This window comes from Curcuma longa, chromosome 20 (assembly GCF_044706935.1).
Source record: "Curcuma longa cultivar G26 ecotype Majalengka, Jawa Barat chromosome 20, ITB_CL_G26_1.1, whole genome shotgun sequence".
NCBI lineage: Eukaryota > Viridiplantae > Streptophyta > Magnoliopsida > Zingiberales > Zingiberaceae > Curcuma > Curcuma longa.
Genome location: NC_133880.1, coordinates 4,697,729 through 4,718,350, shown reverse-complemented (window position 1 = coordinate 4,718,350; position 20,622 = coordinate 4,697,729). Strand labels below are relative to the sequence as shown.

General features: G+C 36.9%; 3 protein-coding genes across 3 annotated transcripts; 2 read left to right on the top strand and 1 right to left on the bottom strand.

The window, feature by feature from the left end:
* The first annotated feature begins 317 nt into the window (after positions 1 to 317).
* LOC141812929 (uncharacterized) lies at positions 318 to 1,715 on the top strand. Its single transcript, XM_074700879.1, has 4 exons — positions 318 to 367; positions 785 to 977; positions 1,156 to 1,248; positions 1,515 to 1,715. Exons 1-4 carry the CDS (start codon positions 318 to 320, stop codon positions 1,713 to 1,715), a joined length of 537 nt encoding a protein of 178 aa, XP_074556980.1.
* An 8,783-nt stretch (positions 1,716 to 10,498) lies between these two features.
* LOC141814066 (uncharacterized) lies at positions 10,499 to 15,064 on the top strand. Its single transcript, XM_074702068.1, has 6 exons — positions 10,499 to 10,548; positions 10,966 to 11,158; positions 12,483 to 12,585; positions 13,359 to 13,711; positions 14,109 to 14,253; positions 14,310 to 15,064. The coding sequence occupies exons 1-6, from the start codon at positions 10,499 to 10,501 to the stop codon at positions 15,062 to 15,064; spliced, it is 1,599 nt and encodes a 532-aa protein (XP_074558169.1).
* Positions 15,065 to 16,008: 944 nt separating this feature from the next.
* On the bottom strand, positions 16,009 to 20,136 carry LOC141813615 (protein PSK SIMULATOR 1-like). Its single transcript, XM_074701569.1, has 12 exons — positions 19,915 to 20,136; positions 19,540 to 19,838; positions 19,358 to 19,450; positions 19,183 to 19,273; positions 18,486 to 18,576; positions 17,612 to 17,709; positions 17,319 to 17,388; positions 17,125 to 17,225; positions 16,713 to 16,829; positions 16,526 to 16,602; positions 16,385 to 16,429; positions 16,009 to 16,273 (listed from the first exon to the last, which is right to left on the bottom strand). The coding sequence occupies exons 1-12, from the start codon at positions 20,134 to 20,136 to the stop codon at positions 16,009 to 16,011; spliced, it is 1,569 nt and encodes a 522-aa protein (XP_074557670.1).
* Between the last annotated feature and the right edge of the window lie 486 nt (positions 20,137 to 20,622).

The following is a 20,622-nucleotide window of genomic DNA, read 5'->3' as shown; positions in this document are numbered from 1 at the left end:
TTCGACGCAGATAAGATTGAATTCTTGCTTTGATCCCGAAAAAGAGGAAGAGAAAGAGGAAGTGGGCGAACAATTCTTTCTCCTCCCGCGAGACGGAAGGCGGTTGCAGTGGCGTCGGCTCCTCCCTTCCACTTGTTTACTTAAAGCGAGAGCCGGGTCCCGACGCAGCGCCACTCCAATTCCCCTGGCCTGCTCTTGCCTTCTCGCGCGCTCCTCCTTTCTCCGTTCAATTCTCCACCATTTTTCCAACTAGCCCCGCCATTTTTCCAACTACTCAGCTCTTCGTAAGTAGTTACTCTGTAGTAACCTTTCCGGCGATGAAGAAGGTCAGCGTCAGCGAGCAAGATGTCTATAATGTCTCGCAAAGGTTCTTTCTTATTCCCCTCTCAATCCCTTTGGGTCGCTGGCTGGTGCTTTGTTTCTTTCTTTCTTGCTTTCTCGACATGCCACGTCTTTAATCGGAAGCAAATTCTTTTGTCCTTTTGCTGAATTTCAAATTCGGGTTTGCGGTTTAGTTTAGGGTTTATGGATTATTGGTTGAGATTTTTGTTGAGTTGTAGGCTTGTTGCTATCAGAAATTATCTTTGTATCTAAAGCTATAATATTCCCGTAGTAACTAGTGCATTTTTTTTCGATACGCTTTACTGTAAGAATCTCAATGTGTTTGTTTTCAATTTGAGGGTAAAATGATTTCTTGAGAATTTGTATGTGAATTTTGTGACAATTATTTAGAGAAAAAAATGAACTTATTTATCGTGAACGTGAATTTTTCAAACTCTCACAGGTACAGCCCATCAACGATTCTTACTCTACTCAAAGAGATTTCTCAGGATCCTGGTGCTAAGAAAGACTGGCATAAGCTTGTCAAGAATACTGCAACCGGAATCACGAATGCCCGAGAGTACCAAATGCTGTGGAGGCATTTGGCCTACCATCACACATTGCTGGATAATATAGAAGAAGGAGCTGAACCTTTGGTTGGTCACTTTGCGTCTATATTCTGTTCTTGTGTTTACAATTTTATAAAACTGTTTGAATTACTTTTTTATCATTAAGTTACCTTGTCGTGAATGATTAAACTATATACGATTCTTTTACTGCTAAGACACTGAGCTACAGTCTAATCAGATTGATAATACTCGCTTCATGTTGCAGGATGATGAGAGTGATCTTGAGGTAGAACTAGAAATTGAACCTCCTGTGAGTGAAGAAGCCTTAATTCAGGCGAGAGAGTGCGTCCAGGTACTTGTTTTCATCGAACATCATGAAACATTCAAATAAACTGTCTTCTCTAATATGAAACTCGCAAACACAGACAGACACTGATACAGTAGGGTGTGCTTAATGGTTTGACACATACAACTAGCTACAAACTCAGAGGTTTGACAACCTTCGGAACAAAAGATTTAGTTCTGTTGCCCAATAAGTCCCTTCAATTTTCTTCTAAATAGTTTAGGACCTTTCTATATGCAACAATGTTCTTCAAGAATTTATTGTGTTTTTATTTTAATTAGTCTTTGATGAATGCCGGAGTGGACCAACCGCCGGCGGATGGATCCATTGCTCTCGCATCCCAGAGCGGCGAGAAGGTGGAGAGATCGGAGCTGAAGCCAGGATTGGATGAGGCAGCGGAGGGTGTGGTTAGGGGTCTTGAGCATCGCCTGGTCGGCAGGAAGCGACGGCTTGACAGGGCAGATGGGAATCCGGGCAACTAAAAGCCACCGCTCAATGCTGGTGCGGTCGTAGGTAATGCCGGTGACGATGATGAAGTGGCAGGGGACTTCTCGGTCTCTAAAATATTTGGCAATTATGTGGGCGCATCACTGAGTAATTGCCTGCAGGGGACTTCTCGGTCTCTAAACGATCTCTATTTGTCTTTGCTGTTTCAGCATTCTTGACTTCAAATGATACTGTCAATGTGCGTTCTGTGCGTAACTCATAGATTCAACTGAATCAATCTTTTGAATGAGATAAATTGGGGATGAAACCTCAATATAAATCTAACCTAGATGCGAAAGGGATATTACCTATAATTGCTTTCAAAGACTTTTAGTGTTTTCTTTTACACTTGAAATTTGTTGATAATATTAGTTGAATATTATTTTTTTTGAAAGATATTTATCAAAGGTTTCATTCATGCATAATCCATATCAAGTAGATCTTCACTACAAAAAAAAAACCACAAATAGTGACCGATTTAGCGACCGATTCAATTTCGGTCGCTAATTTAGCGATTGATTTTTAAATTCGATCACTAAATAGCGATATAATTTGGTCGCTAAATTAGTGATCGAAATTGAATCGGTTGCTATTTTAGCGACGGAATCGGTCGTAAATTTACGATCGAAGTTAAAATTCAATCGCTATTTAGCGACAGAAATCAAATATCGATCGTTAATATAGCGACCGAAATTTAATTGGTTCGATAATTTTAGAATTATATGACAAGGGAAGAATTTAGCGACTGAATTTCGATTCGGTCGTTAATATTTTACGACCGAACTCGAGTTCGATCGCTAAAATAGCGACCGAATCGAATTTCGATCGCTAAATTGAATTACGATGAATTTTTTAATGATTTTTTTTGTCGATCACTAATCGGTCGTTAATGGAGTTTAGCGACCGAAAATTCGGTCGCTAATCATGTTTATTTTTGTAGTGTTGAATCCCCAACCGATGCCCGCTCCATTTCCTCGTGCCCTCGCCTCTCTCCACGCGTCCTCCGGATCTGGTGATTTCCAATCCTCTGACCCCGACCTCTGCCTATCGCCCTTTTCTCTCGTCCCGCGTCATCTCCTGCTCCGTTGCCATCGGCGCAGCCAAATCTCCCTCCCTCTCCGATTTTGATGACAATCTCCTCCAATGCCGCATCCATCTTCGTCGTCGGATCCGATCCTGACGACAATCTCATCGTCGGCGACTCAAGGGCGAGCGTGGCTCACTCATATGGCTCGCTCTCGGATCCTCGGCCTTGCATCCCTCCTCTCCTTGCCGAGCCTCGCCTGTCTAGCTAACTGACTCTGACCGCCCAGCTCTCTCTCTTATTGCACTACAAAAAAACCCACAAATAGTGACGGATTTAGCGACCGATTCAATTTCGATCGCTAATTTAGCGATCGATTTTTAAATTCGATCACTAAATAGCGACATAATTCGGTCGCTAAATTAGCGATCGAAATTGAATCGGTCGCTATTTTAGCGACGTAATCGATCGTAAATTTACGATCGAAGTTAAAATTTGATCGTTATTTAGCGACAGAAATCAAATATCGATCGTTAACATAGCGACCGAAATTTAATTGGATCGGTAATTTTAGAATTATACGACAAGGGAAGAATTTAACGACTGAATTTCGATTCAGTCGTTAATATTTTGGGATCGAACTCGAGTTCGGTCGCTAAAATAGCGACCGAATCAGATTTTGATCACTAAATTGAATTACGATGAATTTTTTATGATTTTTTTTATCGATTACTAATCGGTCATTAATGGAGTTTAGCGACCGATTAGCGATCGAAAATTCGGTCGCTAATCACGTTTATTTTTGTAGTGTTGAATCCCCAGCCGATGCCCACTCCATTTCCTCGTGCCCTCGCCTCTCTCCGCGCATCCTCTGGATATGGTGATTTCCAATCCTCTGACCCCGACCTCTATCTATCGCCCTTTTCTCTCGTCCCGCGTCATCTCCTTCTCCGCTGCCATCGGCGCAGCCAAATCTCCCTCCCTCTCCAGGTTTGGGGCTGTAATGCTCGCCCTCTATGCTGCTGAGGTCAAAACTCGCGCAGGGAGGCCCATTCTCCTACCACATGCTATCCACCATCTTGTCTTCCCGTTGCTGGATTCAACTGGATAACAGTAGAAGGAATTTGCCAAAACTGTATCTGGTAATACTTCAAAACCTAACACTCCAAATCAGTTAAAGAAGTTCGAAGTTTTCCTGGTCTCTAAATGATCCCTACTTGTCTATGCAATTTCAGCATGGTTATTGTTATGGGCGTGATAGGGGCGTAAGGAGTCAGGTTAGGTTAATCAAATCAGAAGAAGCAAGGAGGGTAACCATATTCAAGGAGGTGAGGCAAGCAAGCCCCGGTCCACGCCTCTGGTAACTTACTTGGTCAGTCCCTGTGGACAAATGGCGGGTCCTCCAGTCTCCCCCCGTAAACCGTCTCAGAGCCGAGACAAGTCCTACTTCGGCTCGGATCCATGGTCTCACGGCGATCCGAACTCCGCCGCGACCAGGATACCGGGACACTGGCCGAACCAAACTTCATCTCGGCCAGGAGACGAATTCCACTTCAGTCCGGTCTCAGGATCAAAATCCCTTTTGTTACGAGGATGAGGCTTCCTGCCGAGCCGAACTCCACTTCGGCTCGGAGTAGAACTCCGCTTTGGCACCCTTACCTCGCTCGACAGGTCCTATCAGAAAAGACATATCAAATCTCTCCATTTCCCAAGGGTCACTCCGTCCTTCATCCGTTATGAATGTTCTCCGTATCCTCCTACCCGTCTCTCATAAGGGGGAGGAGGACATGTGCCTGATGTGACTCCTTCTTTAATGCAATTCAGCGATGGGACACGCTCGCCTGTTACACCATCCCTCTAGATATGCCTCTTGACACACCTCAGGACACGTTCATAACGGTGAGGGAACCCCCATCCCATCAAGGATGTGACACAACGTTTTCTCCTCCTTTAAAAGGTTAGCATCTTGCTGGAGAAGGTACGCGAGAAACAAACCCTGAAACCCTTTTTTCCATCTCCCGTTTCCAATACACTTCTCCACCAACCGCTAACTTAAGCATCGGAGTGGTCGCGCCAGGAAACCACCCCCTGGCCCTCCATCTCACGAGCTTCTCTCTTGCAGGGGTCCTTCTTCTGAATCCTCTTCGTCGCTCTGACCAACCCCAGCGAGGTACTGTAGAGAGAGTTAGCCATTCGATCCGGAAGCAGATCTCAACAGGAACAGTTATGTTACCATTTAACATTGGTTAGTGTAATTTCTTTTGTTTTCGTAACTTTCAAATGATACTGTCCATGTGTAACTCACAAATTCAACTAAATCAATACCGATCTAATTTTTAAATAAAAATTAAATAAATCGAATCTATAAAATATTGATTAATTCAATTTTTGATCAAATTAATCAAAATAATTAAAATTTTTTAAATATTATAAGAGATTGAGGGATTTATAAATTTATTTATTTAAGAATTGATAAATTATTTTTTTATTTTAATTAATTCAGTTTATTTGATTTAATCGAATAAAAAATTTTAAAATTGAAATCGAACTGAATTAATCGATTTTTAAAAAAAAATCAAAATTTTGAAATAATTAAATTGAATTTTAAAATTTGATCGGTTTATACGATTTAATCAAATTCTTGCTGACTCCTAAGACTGACATAAGCTTATCAAGAACACTGCAACTGGAATCACAAATGCTAGAGAATACCAAATGCCGACATTTGGCCTACCATCACACATTGCTGGATAATATAGAAGAAGAAGCTGAACCTTTGGTTGGTTACTTTGCGTCTATATTCTGTTCTTGTGTTTATAATTTTATAAAAATAATTGAATTATTTTTTGATCATTAAGTTACCTTGTTGTGCATGATTAAACTATAGACAATTCTTTTACTGCTAAGACACTGAACTACAGTCCAATCAGATTGATAGTACTCGCTTCATGTTGCTGGATGATGAGAGTGATTTCGAGGTAGAATTTAGGATTGGGTATTCGATTAAAATCGAACTAAACTGAGCTTAATTAAATTAAATTGAACTGATCGAATTTTTAAATAAAAATCAAACAAATTGAACCGATAAAATATCTATTAATTCGGTTTTCAACCGAATTAACTGAATGAACTAAATTTTTTAAATATTATGAAAAATTTACCAATTAGTTAGGGATTTATAAGTTTACTTACTTAAGAATTTATAAATTATTTTTTATTTTGAGTAATTTGGTTTAACCAAATAAGCAAATTTAAAATCAAATCGAACCGAATTAACTAATTTTTTAATAAAAAATAATTGAAAATTTGAAATTACTGAACTGAATTTTTAAATTTGGTCAGTTCGGTCGATTTTAATCGAATTTTTACTCACCCCTAGTAGAACTAGAAATGGAACCTCCTGTAAGTGAAGAAGCCTTAATTCAGGCGAGAGAGTGCGTCCAGGTACTTGTTTGCATCGAACATCATGAAACATTCAAATACTGGTATGAAACTTGCAAACACAGACACAGACACTTATACAGGAGGGTGTGCTTATAAGCGACCGAATCTTATTTCAGTCGCTAATTTTAGTGATCGAATGTAAATTCAGTCGCTAAAATTAGCGACCGAAATAGAATTCGATCGCTAATTAGCGATCGAATTCGAATTCGGTCGCTAATTAGCGATTGAATTCAGTCGCTAAATCCAATTACGATGAATTTTTTTGTGATTTTTTGAATCGGTCGCTAATCGATCATTAATCGGATTTAGCGACCGATTAGCAACCGAAAATTCGATCACTAATCGATATTATTTTTGTAGTGTTGATGGTTTGACACGTACAACTAATTATAGACTCAGAGAAATGCTATACCTCTGACAACCTTCGGAACAAAAGATTTAGTTCTGCTACCCAACAAGTCCCTTCAATTTTCTTCTAAATAGTTTAGGACCCTTCTATATGCAACAATATAATGTTCTTCAAGAATTTATTGTGTTTTTATTTTGATTAGGCTTTGATGAATCCCGGAGTGGACCAACCGCCGGTGGATGGATCCATTGTTCTCGCATCCTAGAGCGGCGAGAAGGTGGAGAGATCAGAGCTAGAGCCAGGATTGGATGAGGTAGCGGAGGGTGTGGTTGGGGTCCTGAGCAACACCTGGCATGGCAGAAGCGACCGCTTGGTGACGTGGCAGATGGGAATCCGGTCGACTAAAAGCCACTGCTTGATGCTGGCGCGGTCATAGGTAATGTCGGTGATGGTAATGAAGTGGTGGGCGACTCCTCGGTCTCTAAATGATCTCTACTTGTCTTTGCAGTTTCAGCATAGTTGTGTAATTTATTTTGTTGCTGTTTTCTAGACTTCAAACGATATTGTCAATGTGTGCCTAACTCACACATTCAACTAAATCAATCTTTTTGAATGAGATGACTAAATTTGAGGTGAGTAAAAATTTGATTAAACTGACTAAACCGATAGAATTTAAAAATTTGATTCGGTTATTTTGAAATTTTGATTATTTTTTTTTAAAAAAAATGGTTAATTAAGTTGGATTTCGATTTTAAAATTTCTTATTCGATTAAACCGAATAAACCTAATTAATTGAAATAAAAAATAATTTATAAATTTCTAAGTAAGTAAACTTATATATTTTAATTAATCGGTAAATTTTTTATAATATTTAAAAATTTTAATTATTTTGATTAATTCGATTGAAATATAATTGATTGATATTTTATCAGTTCGGTTTGTTCGATTTTATTTGAAAATTGATCGGTTCGATTAGTTTAAAAAAATTTGATTCGGTTCAGTTTTAGTTAATTCGATTCAATTCAATTTGATTTTAACCGAATACTCAACCTATCGAATATATTGATTACAAGTGTTTTCAAAGATTTTTAGTGTATGCTTTTACACCTGAGATAAAACGTGCTTGATTACAGTGCTTTTGGTTGAGCATTGGGATTTTCAGTGTATTTAGGGATATATATTGTTGCAATATAGTTGATCTCGGTAGGTTTTTTTTTAAACTTACGGATCCATGTAATTTTCAATATTGAATGAAAATATTATCATTAGAGATTTAACACTTTAATGGTATAAGAATTACTATTTTACAATAGTATTTTTCTCATAACTTTTAAATACCATAATATATATATATATATATTATATATATGATTTTATATAATTAATTTTTTGAGCCCTCAATTTGAATATTTATATCTTACTAAAATATTCCACATTTATTGATTCCATTGGAAGGTTCATGATATTTCAATGACTACTCCATTGGAAGTTTGCTGAGAGGACAACTCCCTTTATAATTTTCATGATAAATTCAAAATTTATCAATATATCCCTTTATCATCTTATTAATATTTGTATTGAGATAAGCGGTAATAGTCGATTAATGAATATTGCTCTTCTTTAAGAAATATTCCTTGAGAAATATCCTATATATATTGTCTTCCTCGATACCATAGATGATTTTGCTTAATTGATTTTTAAACCATATTTTAGCGTATTTTTTAAAACACTTCAAGGGTCACAATCTTGCTTAAAAAAGCATGTCTCCATAACTCCTTCAATAATCAATAAAGGGATATCCTTTGTGAGGATAAACAAAAGCTTGTAGCACCTTTGGTAAAGTTCTCTTCGCACAACATAAGGCCACAATCTCATTTAGAACTACGTATATGTCTTGATTTGGCCTCTTGATTATGTTGAACCAAAGTTATTGTCTGATCAAATTGTTTAACCAAGATTGCATCTATCACTTGATCTAGAGAGCATACATCTGTTGATCTCCTAATTTTACTGAGTCAAAATTGTGGTTGTTTAATCAGAATAATGATCAAGATTATACTTATTCTGGAAAAGTGCTCAATCTAAAAAATAAGCATCCCTTATTTTTCCAATTTCACCAAGCTAAAGGTATGGTCGTCTGATTGGAGTGCCGACCAAGATTATATTTATACTCTTCGAGAGACACTCGACTCAAGAAGTATACATCCTTTGGTCTTCTAATCTCGTTGAGTCATGGCTACGATTCTTTGATTGGAGTGTTGACTAGGATTGTATTTATTTGAGAGATATTTGACTCAAGAAATATACATCTCTTAATTTTTCAATCTCATGGAGCCAAGGTGATGATCATCTGAGTGGAGTACCGACCAGATTGCATTTACTCTTCAAGAAAACTCAATTCAATTTGTTGGTTAATTGCAACACATATGATGCAATCCTTCTAACTCATTGATCTCCATTTAGTCTCATTGAGTTAGATTCAGTCAAGTGTGCTTGAGCTTAGCCTTTCATTAACCAGTGTCTTTTATTGTCATCGCTTAAAGACAATTATAAACCTTAAATAATACAGTGTCTTTTATTGTTATCTGACAGTTATAAAAAATTTCTCTGATTTCTCTCCAATACAAGTGGGACCCATGATTGCCATAATCACGAAATATCGTATTAAAATTGTTGAATTTTAGATGGATGGATTGGCAATGTTGATTCAACACTTGGGTTCAGTTAATCATCTCGACAATGAGTTATTGGCTCGAACCAGTAGAGCCCGATATGACGACGTGGACCTTATCCCGTTTATACTCAACACGCCCTTTCAGATATCGAGGCACCTTTTCGGGTAATAGACATACCCTTCTTGATATCATCATTACCGACTTAATTAATCTCGTTAGTTGTCGAGTTATCTCTTTGAATATCGATACAATACTTCGGATAAACTTATCCCTATGGATAGAAGTATTAAAATCGAGGATTTGAGTGAAAGATGAGATTTCACAATTTGATAATTGAGTGATTTGAGTGGAAGATTTTTTTTTAAGGAATAAAAGGTTACTTTTGGAGGGAAAAGGATTTCTTCCCAAAAGTAAAAAAAAAAAGTATGAGTGTGTCTTTTAATCAATACAACTTATATATTTATTAATTTAATTAATTATTCACTGTTTATTATTATTAATTGATTAATTACTTAATTAATTAATTAATACTGTCGTATATTAATATTTGATTAATCAAATTTTTTACTAATTAATTAATTAATATATTGATTAATTAATTCATCTTAATTTATAAATAAACCTCAAAAATTAAATTAGAATTGATTTTTTAATAAACTTTTTTTACTCTTTGATGATTCCACGTGAATTTATATTGCATATTCGAGTTAACGTTTATATAATTCCATCTATAAACTCAGTTCATGTGCGAGCCAAAATTTTAAATCTATTATACTAGATCAATTCTTTATTAGACATTAATTTTTTATTCACTTAAGAAATTAAAATTATTTTACATCTTTCATCATGATTTATTCCTAAAATATAGATGTTATTAGAATTTTATCTTAATCTACAAGAAGCACAAATATAATGAGATTCTTAACAAAAGAATAATTTTATTTATTTAAAATGTAATTGTACAAGTCAAAATCAAGTTACCAGAGGTTCGTTGATTCAGTTCTTCTCTGAAAAATACAATTTATTTTTGGAATTAAAGAATTGCTTATTTGGTCCGATGGCCTTCCTTATAAATAGTTCGACGCAGTAAGATTGAATTCTTGCTTTGATCCCGAAAAAAAGGAAGAGGAAGAGGAAGGCGATTGGGCCGAATTCCGGGATCAGTGTGCGAACTGTTCTTTCTCCGTTCAATCCTCTACGGAATACGGTGCCCCACCGCCGGAGCCCGCACTAGCCCCGCCGCGTCCCTCCATTTTCCAACTACTCGCGCCTGTAACCTTTCCATCGATGAAGAAGATCACCATCAGCGAGGAAGATGCCTTTATTGTCTCGCAAAGGTTCTTTCTTATTCCCCTCTCGCTGGCAAGTGCTTTGTTTGTTTGTTTCTTTCTTTCTTTCTCGACTTGCTGCATCTTTTATCGGAAGCAGATTCTTTTGTCCTTTTGCTGAATTTCGAAATCGGGTTTGGGGTTTAGTTTAGGGTTTAGGGTTTATTCGCTGAGAGATTTTTGCTGAGTTGTTGCAATCAGAAACTATCTTTTTATCTGACTCTATAATATTCTAGTAGTAACGTAGTGCACTTTTCTCGATACGCTTTACTGCAATATGCAAGAATCTCAATGCATTTGTTTTCAATTTTAGGGTATCCAAAACCTGGGTCATTTCTTGAGAATTTGTATGTGAATTTTGTGACGATTATTTAGAGAAAAAAATGGACTTGTTTATCATAGCGTTCGTTTCCCAAACTCTCGCAGATACAGCCCGTCAACCATTCTTACTCTACTCCAGGAGGTTGATCAGGTTGCTAAAGCTAAGATGGACTGGAATGCACTTGTCAAGAACACTGCAACCGGAATCACGAATGCCCGGGAGTACCAAATGCTGTGGAGGCATTTGGCCTACCGTCACACATTGCTGGATAATATAGAAGAAGGAGCTGAACCTTTGGTTGGTTACTTTGTGTCTAGATACTGTTTTTTTTTGTGATTATATAATGATTTTAGTTCTCGTATATTGTTCTCTAAAATATCATCATCATCTTTAATCAAGTCATGTCAGCTTTAAAAATAGCATGAGTGTTTACATATGGTTTTTGTAGTAATATAATGATTTAATATCTGGTATTTCTTGTTGTCTAAAATATCTGCTATTTGGGCTTTTAAACTTTTTCAACTCTAGGATCTATTGTCATCTTTGGACCTTGTGGCCTACATGATGTAAACCTCAATTTTAATATGTTAATCTTTTGCATGTTTGGAGAAATAAATTTAGAAATTGTATGGTCGTGAAAGAGGAACCATTATTATAATTCATAGCCATCAATTTTAAGGTCAGAAGAACATTACATCTTTTTAAATTTTATAAAAATAATCGAATTAATTTTTTATCATTAAGTTACCTTGTTGTGCATGATGAAAATATAGATTCATATTATGATTCTATTACTACTAAGATACTGAGCTACAGTCCAGAAATCCGGTTCGATCGCTAATTTAGCGATCGAAATCCGGTTCGATCGCTAATTTAGCGATTGAAAACCAATTCGGTCACTAAATATTAACGACTGAATCCAAATTCGATTGCTAAATTCTTCCCATGTCGTCCAACCTTGAGATTAACGACCTAATTAAATTTTGGTTGCTATTTTAACAACTGACATTTCATTTCGATCACTAAATAGCGACCGATTTTTAACTTTGATTGTTAAATAGTGACCGATTCAATTTCGGTCGTTAATTTAGTGACCGATTAAATTTCGATAGTTAATTTAGCGACCGAATTAAATTCGGTCGCTAAATAATGACCGAAGTTAAAAATCTGTCGCTAAATTAACGACCAAAATTTAATCGGTTGCTAAATCGATCGCTATTTATGGGTTTTTTTTGTAATGTTTCTTTATCTCCCCTTTCCCTTCCCGCCTTTTTTCATCATGAATTGTTTTTCCTCTTTCTTGCACCGTGCTCATATTTTGTACGTTCAAATTTCATTTCTTGCTACTCTATACTATAATTTCTCATGATGCCATGGAGTTCTTTATCATCTATTTTTTGAGTTATTTATTTTATTTCCACACTCTTTCTTTAGTCTTGGTGGAACAAAATTCTTCTTTATTTCCTTCCAAGTAAATGAGAGAAATTGAGCATGTTGTTTCATTTAGTTTCTTTTCTCTTGTTTCAGTCCAAAAAAACAAAGCTTTATTATAAATAGAGCAATTTCCTACCCCGTGGTTCTGGTTTAAGAATTTGATTGATAGTACATCTTCATGTTGCAGGATGATGAGAGCGATCTCGAGGTAGAAGTAGTAAGTGTACCTCCTATGATAGAAGATACCTTATGTGAGGCGACAAAGTGCGTCCAGGTACTTGTTTCATCATATTATGTGCCAGTAACTATCATTTGTATAAGAATATTTTCATCAAACATCATGAAACAAAGTAAACTGTCTCCTCTGGTATGAAACTTACAAACACACACACATACACACACAGACACTGATATAGTAGGGTGTGCTTAATGGTTTGACACACAACTAGCTATTGACTCAGAGAAATGCTATACTTCTGACAACCAAGTCCCTTCAATTTTCTTCTAAATAGTTTATACTCTTAGGGCCTTTCTATATGCAACAATGTTCTTCAAGAATTTATTGTGTTTTTAGTTCCATGTTCATATGATTTGAATGCATTGGACACACTAGAAACATCTGCAAGTTTAAAAAAGTGCTATTCTTGGTTTCTCTCAATTTCCAATTGAAGTCATGTGATTTTCCAAGATTTGTATTAGGGAAGGTTGAATTATATTGGCATTATATGATGAATCTATTATCAACATATTGTTTTATATTGTCTACTAATGGTAAGATGAACTTTGATTATGCTTATTTGTTATTGTGCAAATTTTAGTCATGGTCGAAAATGCTCTCTTATTGCAATTGGGAAAAAAATTGTTGCCATACATCGCAGAACACATCTGAAGAAAATAGCTAAGCTAAACTAGCTTAAATGCCAAAGCAAGGCCAAACCCACATGTTCAATACCTAAACTAGTTTATTGCAATTGGACAAATCCATGGAAGTTTGTTTTTTTTTCCCTGTTAATTCTAATGGATTCCCCATATGTTCAGCTTTTGACCTCTTGTGGCTCATCACGCGGACTAAGCTCAACGAAGAAGACAGGTCTAAAAGCTCCTTTGGCTGAAAAAGGAGTTGACAAGGAGATGCTAGACACCACTCCAGATAAACAACCCCCTCGAACTAGCCATGGTGTTGCTACTAGCACTCTCCAGAAGAAGCAGACCCAGCAGACAGGAGCATCTACTGTACCATTGACAGAAAATGAATTGGTAGGTTCAATCTATCCTCCTAAGAAGAAGAGGAAGCTATGGACTAGAGAGGAGGATAAGGAATTAATAGCCGCAGTACAAAAATTTGGAGAAGGTAATTGGGTAAACATTCTCAGAGAAAATTCGAAGCTTGACCGCACACCAACCCAGTTATCTCAGGTACTGAACATGCTTTTTTCCCCCACTACAATGGGCTCTTTTTACTTTTTGTGGTCTTAATGGACGATAAGATTTTGCAACACTAGAAGATTGGTATCTCTTGTTCAATGGCATGTTCCCATCCTAATCTACTTCAAGATATGCAAATTGAGATATTGTATCTTGCTTAGCAGCAAAACAAATACATGTTGTAGAGCATGAAAGATTGGATGTGTTTTCTTTATTGTCCACCTTCTTGTCCAGATAGATTAATGCAAATCCATCAGTTTTAATAATAGCAATCAATTTATGCAAATTCATTAGCACATTCTTCACTAAAATTGACTCACAAATATAAAAGTTTCTTCTGATATTTATAAACGCTGATGATACTATTGTATATTTTTGGTAACTCCAGAGATGGTCCATCATCAAGAAGCGTGCTAACATACTTTCTGTTACGGGCAATAAGTTAGCTAGCTCAGGTCAATCTGAAGAGAGGATAGCAGCACAAAAGGCAATTTCCTTAGCTCTTGATACTCCCAAAGGTGGTAGACTATCAGGTTTGCAGTCTAAGTTCTTTCTTTATTCCCTTTGTACACTAGTAAACGCATTAGAGGGGCAGCCTTAGTAGTGGAAACTAAACTTCTCAACTTTATTATAGGCAGGGCAAGTTCTTCACCACTCACAGGTTCAGTGCCTGAAGCATTGGCAGTCTCAAGCCAACCATTTAATCAGCATAAACCACCTGTTCCAGCAGCATCTCAAGCAATAGATTCAAGATTTTCCTATAAATGTGGGACAACCTCAACAAAATCTACTACACATTTTGCTACAAATTCTTCAATACAAGCTGCTGCATTTGCTGCTGGGGGGCGCATTGCTACACCTTCCACTGCTGCCTCTTTATTCAGAGCTGCACAATCTAAAAATGCTGTTCATATTATGCCTAGCCGCGGTACTGTACCTTCTTCAAGCAACTTAATCAAATCATGTGCTGTTGCTAGCACCGCAGCAATGATGTCAAAGAGCATGCCGACAGTTGCTACGACTGCACCACCTTCGGCAAATCCAGTTTCATCTTCCTATAATACAAAACCTGAAGGGCAGCAAGTGCAAGGTTGCTCTGCCGAAGTGATAAAGAATTTAGTGGGCCAAGAAGATTGGGCAGATGATAGCGAATTTTATAAAATTCTGGAATTTGAAATGGATTCAGCGATAGAGAATGATGTTGGCAATGATGTTGGCCATGCTAATGATGCATCAGAATCTGCACCGATAAAGCCGCATGCTGCAAATGAATTACTCACCAAACATGCAGACAGCAAAGTGGTTTCCTCTGTCTCAGAAACTGAGAACATGAAAAGTGGATAATGGAGATTATGCTTCAGCAGGGCGGAAATTTCATCAATCAATAGGGATAATAAAATCTTAATCGACTAGTTTCGATCAATTAAACGTGTTGGATGAACATAAGGCTAGACTGGTAAAAAAATGCAGGATTCTTTTATGCAATTAACAAAATTATTAGGAGCTATATTTCATGTCCATGCTGATTTTTCCAAAGATCATTTGATTTTTTAACAGATGGTTATGATGTACATATATGAAAATAATTATTTTTGTCTAGCTTTTGTCTCTCATTCATGTTCAATAACTTGCGTGAGCAAGTGTGTGTATACATGTGCAAACAATGACTTTTTTCTAGTGCCCGAAAGCTTTAGCTGAGATGTCAACAACTCTATCTCCTTGAGTCTGCAACTCTGATTATAACATTAGATGTCAACAACTAGGAATAACCTTTCAACGTTGTGCACTTGTTAATTGGAACAAGCCTTGTCTCTTGGACTAAGGTTACCTTCTTTCCAGTTTACTGGCTTCCTTGCCTTGAGTTATTTAAGTGTCTTCTTTGATTTGGCTACTAGCACTAGAGTTCATCAAGCTCTGGATTTGGGCTGAGCACCTCCCTTCCCTTAAGTTATTCCCTTAATTAATTACAATAGTACATGATCACGACCAAAGGAAACGAATCATTAATAGTTGATCACAATCCCCGAAGACACATAGAAGCTCAGTGAACTAGAAAGGAAAAAAAAAAAAAAGAAGCAATTTGTCATCCTTCTGGAAATCACAATTTGGTGAGTTTATTCACTCTATCAACAATGTCCAAACTTCTAATCCTGTTGACATCCACATCCACCGAAGAGTGCCTCAGCATATACAAGAGAACTCTTTTGTGATCCGCGATGCACCACTGCTCTTGCTTCTCTGATTGCTGCTGGTTGTCGACCAGTAAGTCTGGAGTTCCTGGCTTTTACTTATAAAGATCTCTTTAAGTTGTCATCTGGAAGTGTTTCTTGAACTTCCTTAATCTGAAAAGACGATGATCCCTTTGCTGGAGAAGTAGGCGATGCATTGGGAGCTTTGCTGCTCCTATAGACGACCCGACGCTGGATAATGAGCTGGTGAAGCCATACAACTAAATCAAGTATGTAAGTTTCAGTCTTTGCCCTGTCTGCATAGTGGAGTGTTTCTATCTTAAACACATTGGATTGCCTAGCAGTTGCTCTATTTGTTCCAGTCCTGAAAGAAATGCACAAATATTCTTCTTTAATTTCTGTGCCGATCCACACAAAAGAACTGAAAACTAAAACAAAAAAACAAAACAGTAATGAGAATGCAGCAGGTACTGACCCTGTGTTTGCCCACTCACCTATCCGACCAAAACTTTGATACAATCTGAAGTGTGTTGGAGCCACAAATGGAAGCCAAAAACACACAAGATTAAATGAATCTATGGTAACGATATATTATGATACTCCTAGAAAGTGTTACCTGATCGTGTTATTTGCAATCTGAACAAGCCACATCAAAGTTTTCTCTATTTCAGCTTTGGTTTGAGTAATTGTTAGCTGCATATAAGTGTTCATAAGTCAGTGTAATCAGTAATATGGATCTGTTAAAGTGCTTGAACAGTTGTTGAGGAAAGCTTTATCAACTGAAAAAATATATATTAGCATACCTCTTCTTTTGCCTCAATTGATTGCAATTTGGCACGTAAAGCGGATTTTATGCTGGGAGGCAGTCCATGATACAATGCATCCCTTGTGCTTTTAGGCATGGAACTTGATTGTAAAACCTAATGTAAATATGGTACATTTGAATCTTATATAAATTGATAGTGCATTGTGGATATATACATAGTAGATTATCAATCATATGGAACCTAACTAAAAGTTCTATAGGGAAACAATTTTTTCTTTTCCCATTCTCACTAAAATCTAGCAATCTTGAATTAATTTTCTCGTGGCTTTAGCCTGAAAAGGAAGACAGTAGATGGGAGAGGTAGGAAGCTTTTATAGATCCTAGTGATGGCTGCTTATATCTTCTGCTAAAGTTTCTTGAGATTTACTTCAAGGGAAGAATAGACTTACAAGAATGTCTATTAGGGAGATGATGTTTGCATAGTGAAGTGCAAGGCCAACTGAACCCAGTCTCTGATGGCTCCAGGAGTTTCGAGCATTTATATCTTGATCTACAGTGGAGTGGAGTGTAATAAATTTACCACCTGAGAGTGAGAATAAAAAGTTATAGTGATTAAGTAACTCGAAGTAACTGAGGAAAATACCAGTAGGCTCGAAGGTTTCACAAATCTCCAAATGTAAAAAGTGAACAATATCCACAAGTGTTGCCACAATCTGCAACTAAGATTGTCAGTTGTAACCACCAAATGTACTGGAAAGTTTCCTAATCTATTTTACAGAATATTAGAGGATCGATCAGAAAGTGCTAGATTAAGTCGATGCTTATACATGATACAAAGAACTTCCCTTGATAGCAGAATCTTGTCGACTGGTTAGGAAATTTGGTTATTATCCATCAATGATATAAGAACAATGGTTCATTCACACTGAAAATTACCTCTTCCAAACTCTTAGACCATAGTGATTTTTTCTTTAAGCTTTTCACATGCTTCTTTTGGGTTTTCAACTCTTGCTTTATGACCTGCAGCTCATCCCCTGTATGCGAATGAAACAAATACAAACATAGATTATATTTACAATCATTCTAAACCTACAATTATTTGATTCTTTTCAGATCACAGCTCATTGAAGAGTTATCTAAACAACATAAAGCATCAATGCTTTCTTTTCTCTTAACTTGTCATTATCAACTGCTTGATTCTAGCAGTAACAAGCCTTACATCTCAAGCTTTCTTCTTCTAGTATGGTAAAGATTGCTTCAGTTTATCATAATACTACTCTAGCTTCTCATTCAATTTATTGCAGGACTTGTATCTTTTTCCAATTTCAAATAGGAAAACAACTCACGCACTTATAGATTACTGAATAATTAACTGATCTAGAACTTAGGACTTTAGAGTCAGTAATATAGTGAACAGGTAAGCTTCTAAAATATTAGGACTTCATAAGAATGATACTAAAGTAGGGGAAACAGCAAGATTTATAGATTATTAACTAGTACAAATTAGGTATCCTTGTGCCAATATGATCTGACAACTTGACTGGGGATATTGATTTCATATAGAAAATCATTTTTATGCTGTACTAAGACTAAGCACCAGAATTTCTTTGATGACTATAATTATGAATTTCTGTATCCTGAACCTCAAGCTGTCATATCTGGAATAAGGCAGCTTCATAAATATGCAATTTGTGTAACTACTTTCCAGAAGACAAAATAAGCTTAATTATGTTCTACAAGCCTAACACAAGTGCTTCAGGCTGAAAATTTCGACTAGATGTTCCGGCAGTTGATGTTCAAAGTATTCTACCTCTATGAACTGGAAGTCCAATTTGCTCCTTGAGTCTCTGCTGATAATAGTGCTCAAATTTACCCAAGTCATACATCTCATTGTACAGGTCCTATGAAATAGAAATTTCAGAAAAGGGGTCTAAGAGTTATGTAATAGGTCAGAAAAGTAGCCAAATAACAGTTAACAATAATTTTATCCAGACCTGCCAAACTAATAAATCATATTAGCAGTTCATGAATCAGCACAAATTTGAGTGCTTTCAGTCTTCTATTTTCTAGTTTTTTTTTCTTTTCAAAATGGTCAGTCTTGCATTATGATCCATATGTACTTTTATCACCTTCAATGTGCTTTAGTTGGTGCTATCAAACTGAATTTTTTATGGACTATATTCATGTTTGAGCCAATTCCTTCATTGGATCAAACTAAACCAACCCTTTTTTTAAAACCAACTTTCAACGACGATTAGCTGCAAAATATATGCAATCTCCTTCAAGCAAAATGGAATACTAGTCTAGTTATATAAAGCAATAAGTGCAGAGACCATCAATACTGCAAAATGATGCTATCTATCAATATTGTTGTAGTCTTTAAGACCTAGGAATCCTTAAAATATCATCTAAGTCAGTTAATAATTGTAACCTGTTATTCAACAATTAAGCCAAGAGAAGTTTACAGTAAGAAATGCATTCATGTACAATAACATCAGAATACTCACAGCTGTGGTCTGAACTAGTGTCATCAAGTGTTGCATAGCACCAGGTGCCTCTTCTTTCAATTTCTTCTGAGAAATAGAGTCCGAGTACAATCTGGAAAATTGACAGAGAATGATCTTATTATGTAAAAAGAATTCACTTCTCAACAACATAGCTTAATGATTGATGAAGCTATACTTGGAAAAATAGCGATCCAGGTTGTGCCATTGAGGATCTATACATTGGTTGCCAAAGCGAACCACTTCTTCAGCAAATGCTTTAAGTTCTTCTCTATCAATGGAGCAAGAAGGCAGTGCATTCCATTAGAAGAGATAGATACTGTTTAAATAAGTCGAAGAGTATCAGGGCTGGCCATTCACCTTTTGTCAGCTGCGACTATTCCTAGTAACTCTTTGATATCTCTGGAGATCAAGCACTGCACACCTTCTGATTCAAGCACAACATCTTTCAAGTACTCTATGTTTTCCCTCGACAGTGATTGCATGAGATTAGAACCCTTAGCGATTGTATTGGCCACCTCAAAAGCCAAAATGGAGATCGTTTTGCCTTTTGCAGCCAATCCCATCTGAAAGCTATTACGAGAGTTTAAACTACTCGTCCAGCCACTGCCAAGGTTGTCCAAGACATCAACTGCCTTCTCAAGTCTCACATCTAAGACCTGAGTTGAAGAATGATAAATCTGATGAAGCGTAAGAACAACTTGGAGATTGTTGAATTGCCTAAAAAGGACTTGCCTTCGGCAATGGCATCCCCTTCTTTCCTGAGGCAGTCGAACCTGTTCCATTTGATTTGGATTCATTACCTCTTGCAACTTCAGAAGAGTGTTTCTCGGTCGTCCTTCCCTCTGCCCTAGTTTTCTCAATGCTCTTCATCTCTGCACATGGCTCGTCGAGGATCGGCGAATTCCGACTTGGAGGATCGTCCGCCGAGGAGTTCTTGGAACAGAACAATCCCATGGTGCTAAATCCTCGCTTTTATTTCGCAAGTCCTCCCTTCTTCTCTTCATGTGCAAGTGAGAGATGCCATCGCCGAATGCACCAAGAAGCTGCTGCGATCCTAAGGAAATAATGGAAAACACAAGAGAAGACTCGGATTCGAGCAAATCATGGAAACTCAAGAGAAGTTCGAGTTTGCGAGATGGAGGAGGAACAGGAAGCGCATACCTCACCTCTGCTGCGGACTGGAAACAGAGCAACGGAAAGAATGAAGAGAGACAATGATCATCGTTTTGACTTTGTTAATAACAGTTGCTTTTTAGCCGGCCAGGTATTATTTTTCTGTGCAAAGATTTAACATTGACTTTTTGGTCAACGATAAGGGATTGTGCTGGTCCTGGAAATCTTATGTACTGTTCGAGTTGAGGGTGAGCATAACTTGGTAGGACGTCATGACATGCATCACTTTCAGTAGTTATTTACGATACAACGTTCTTTCTAAATTCA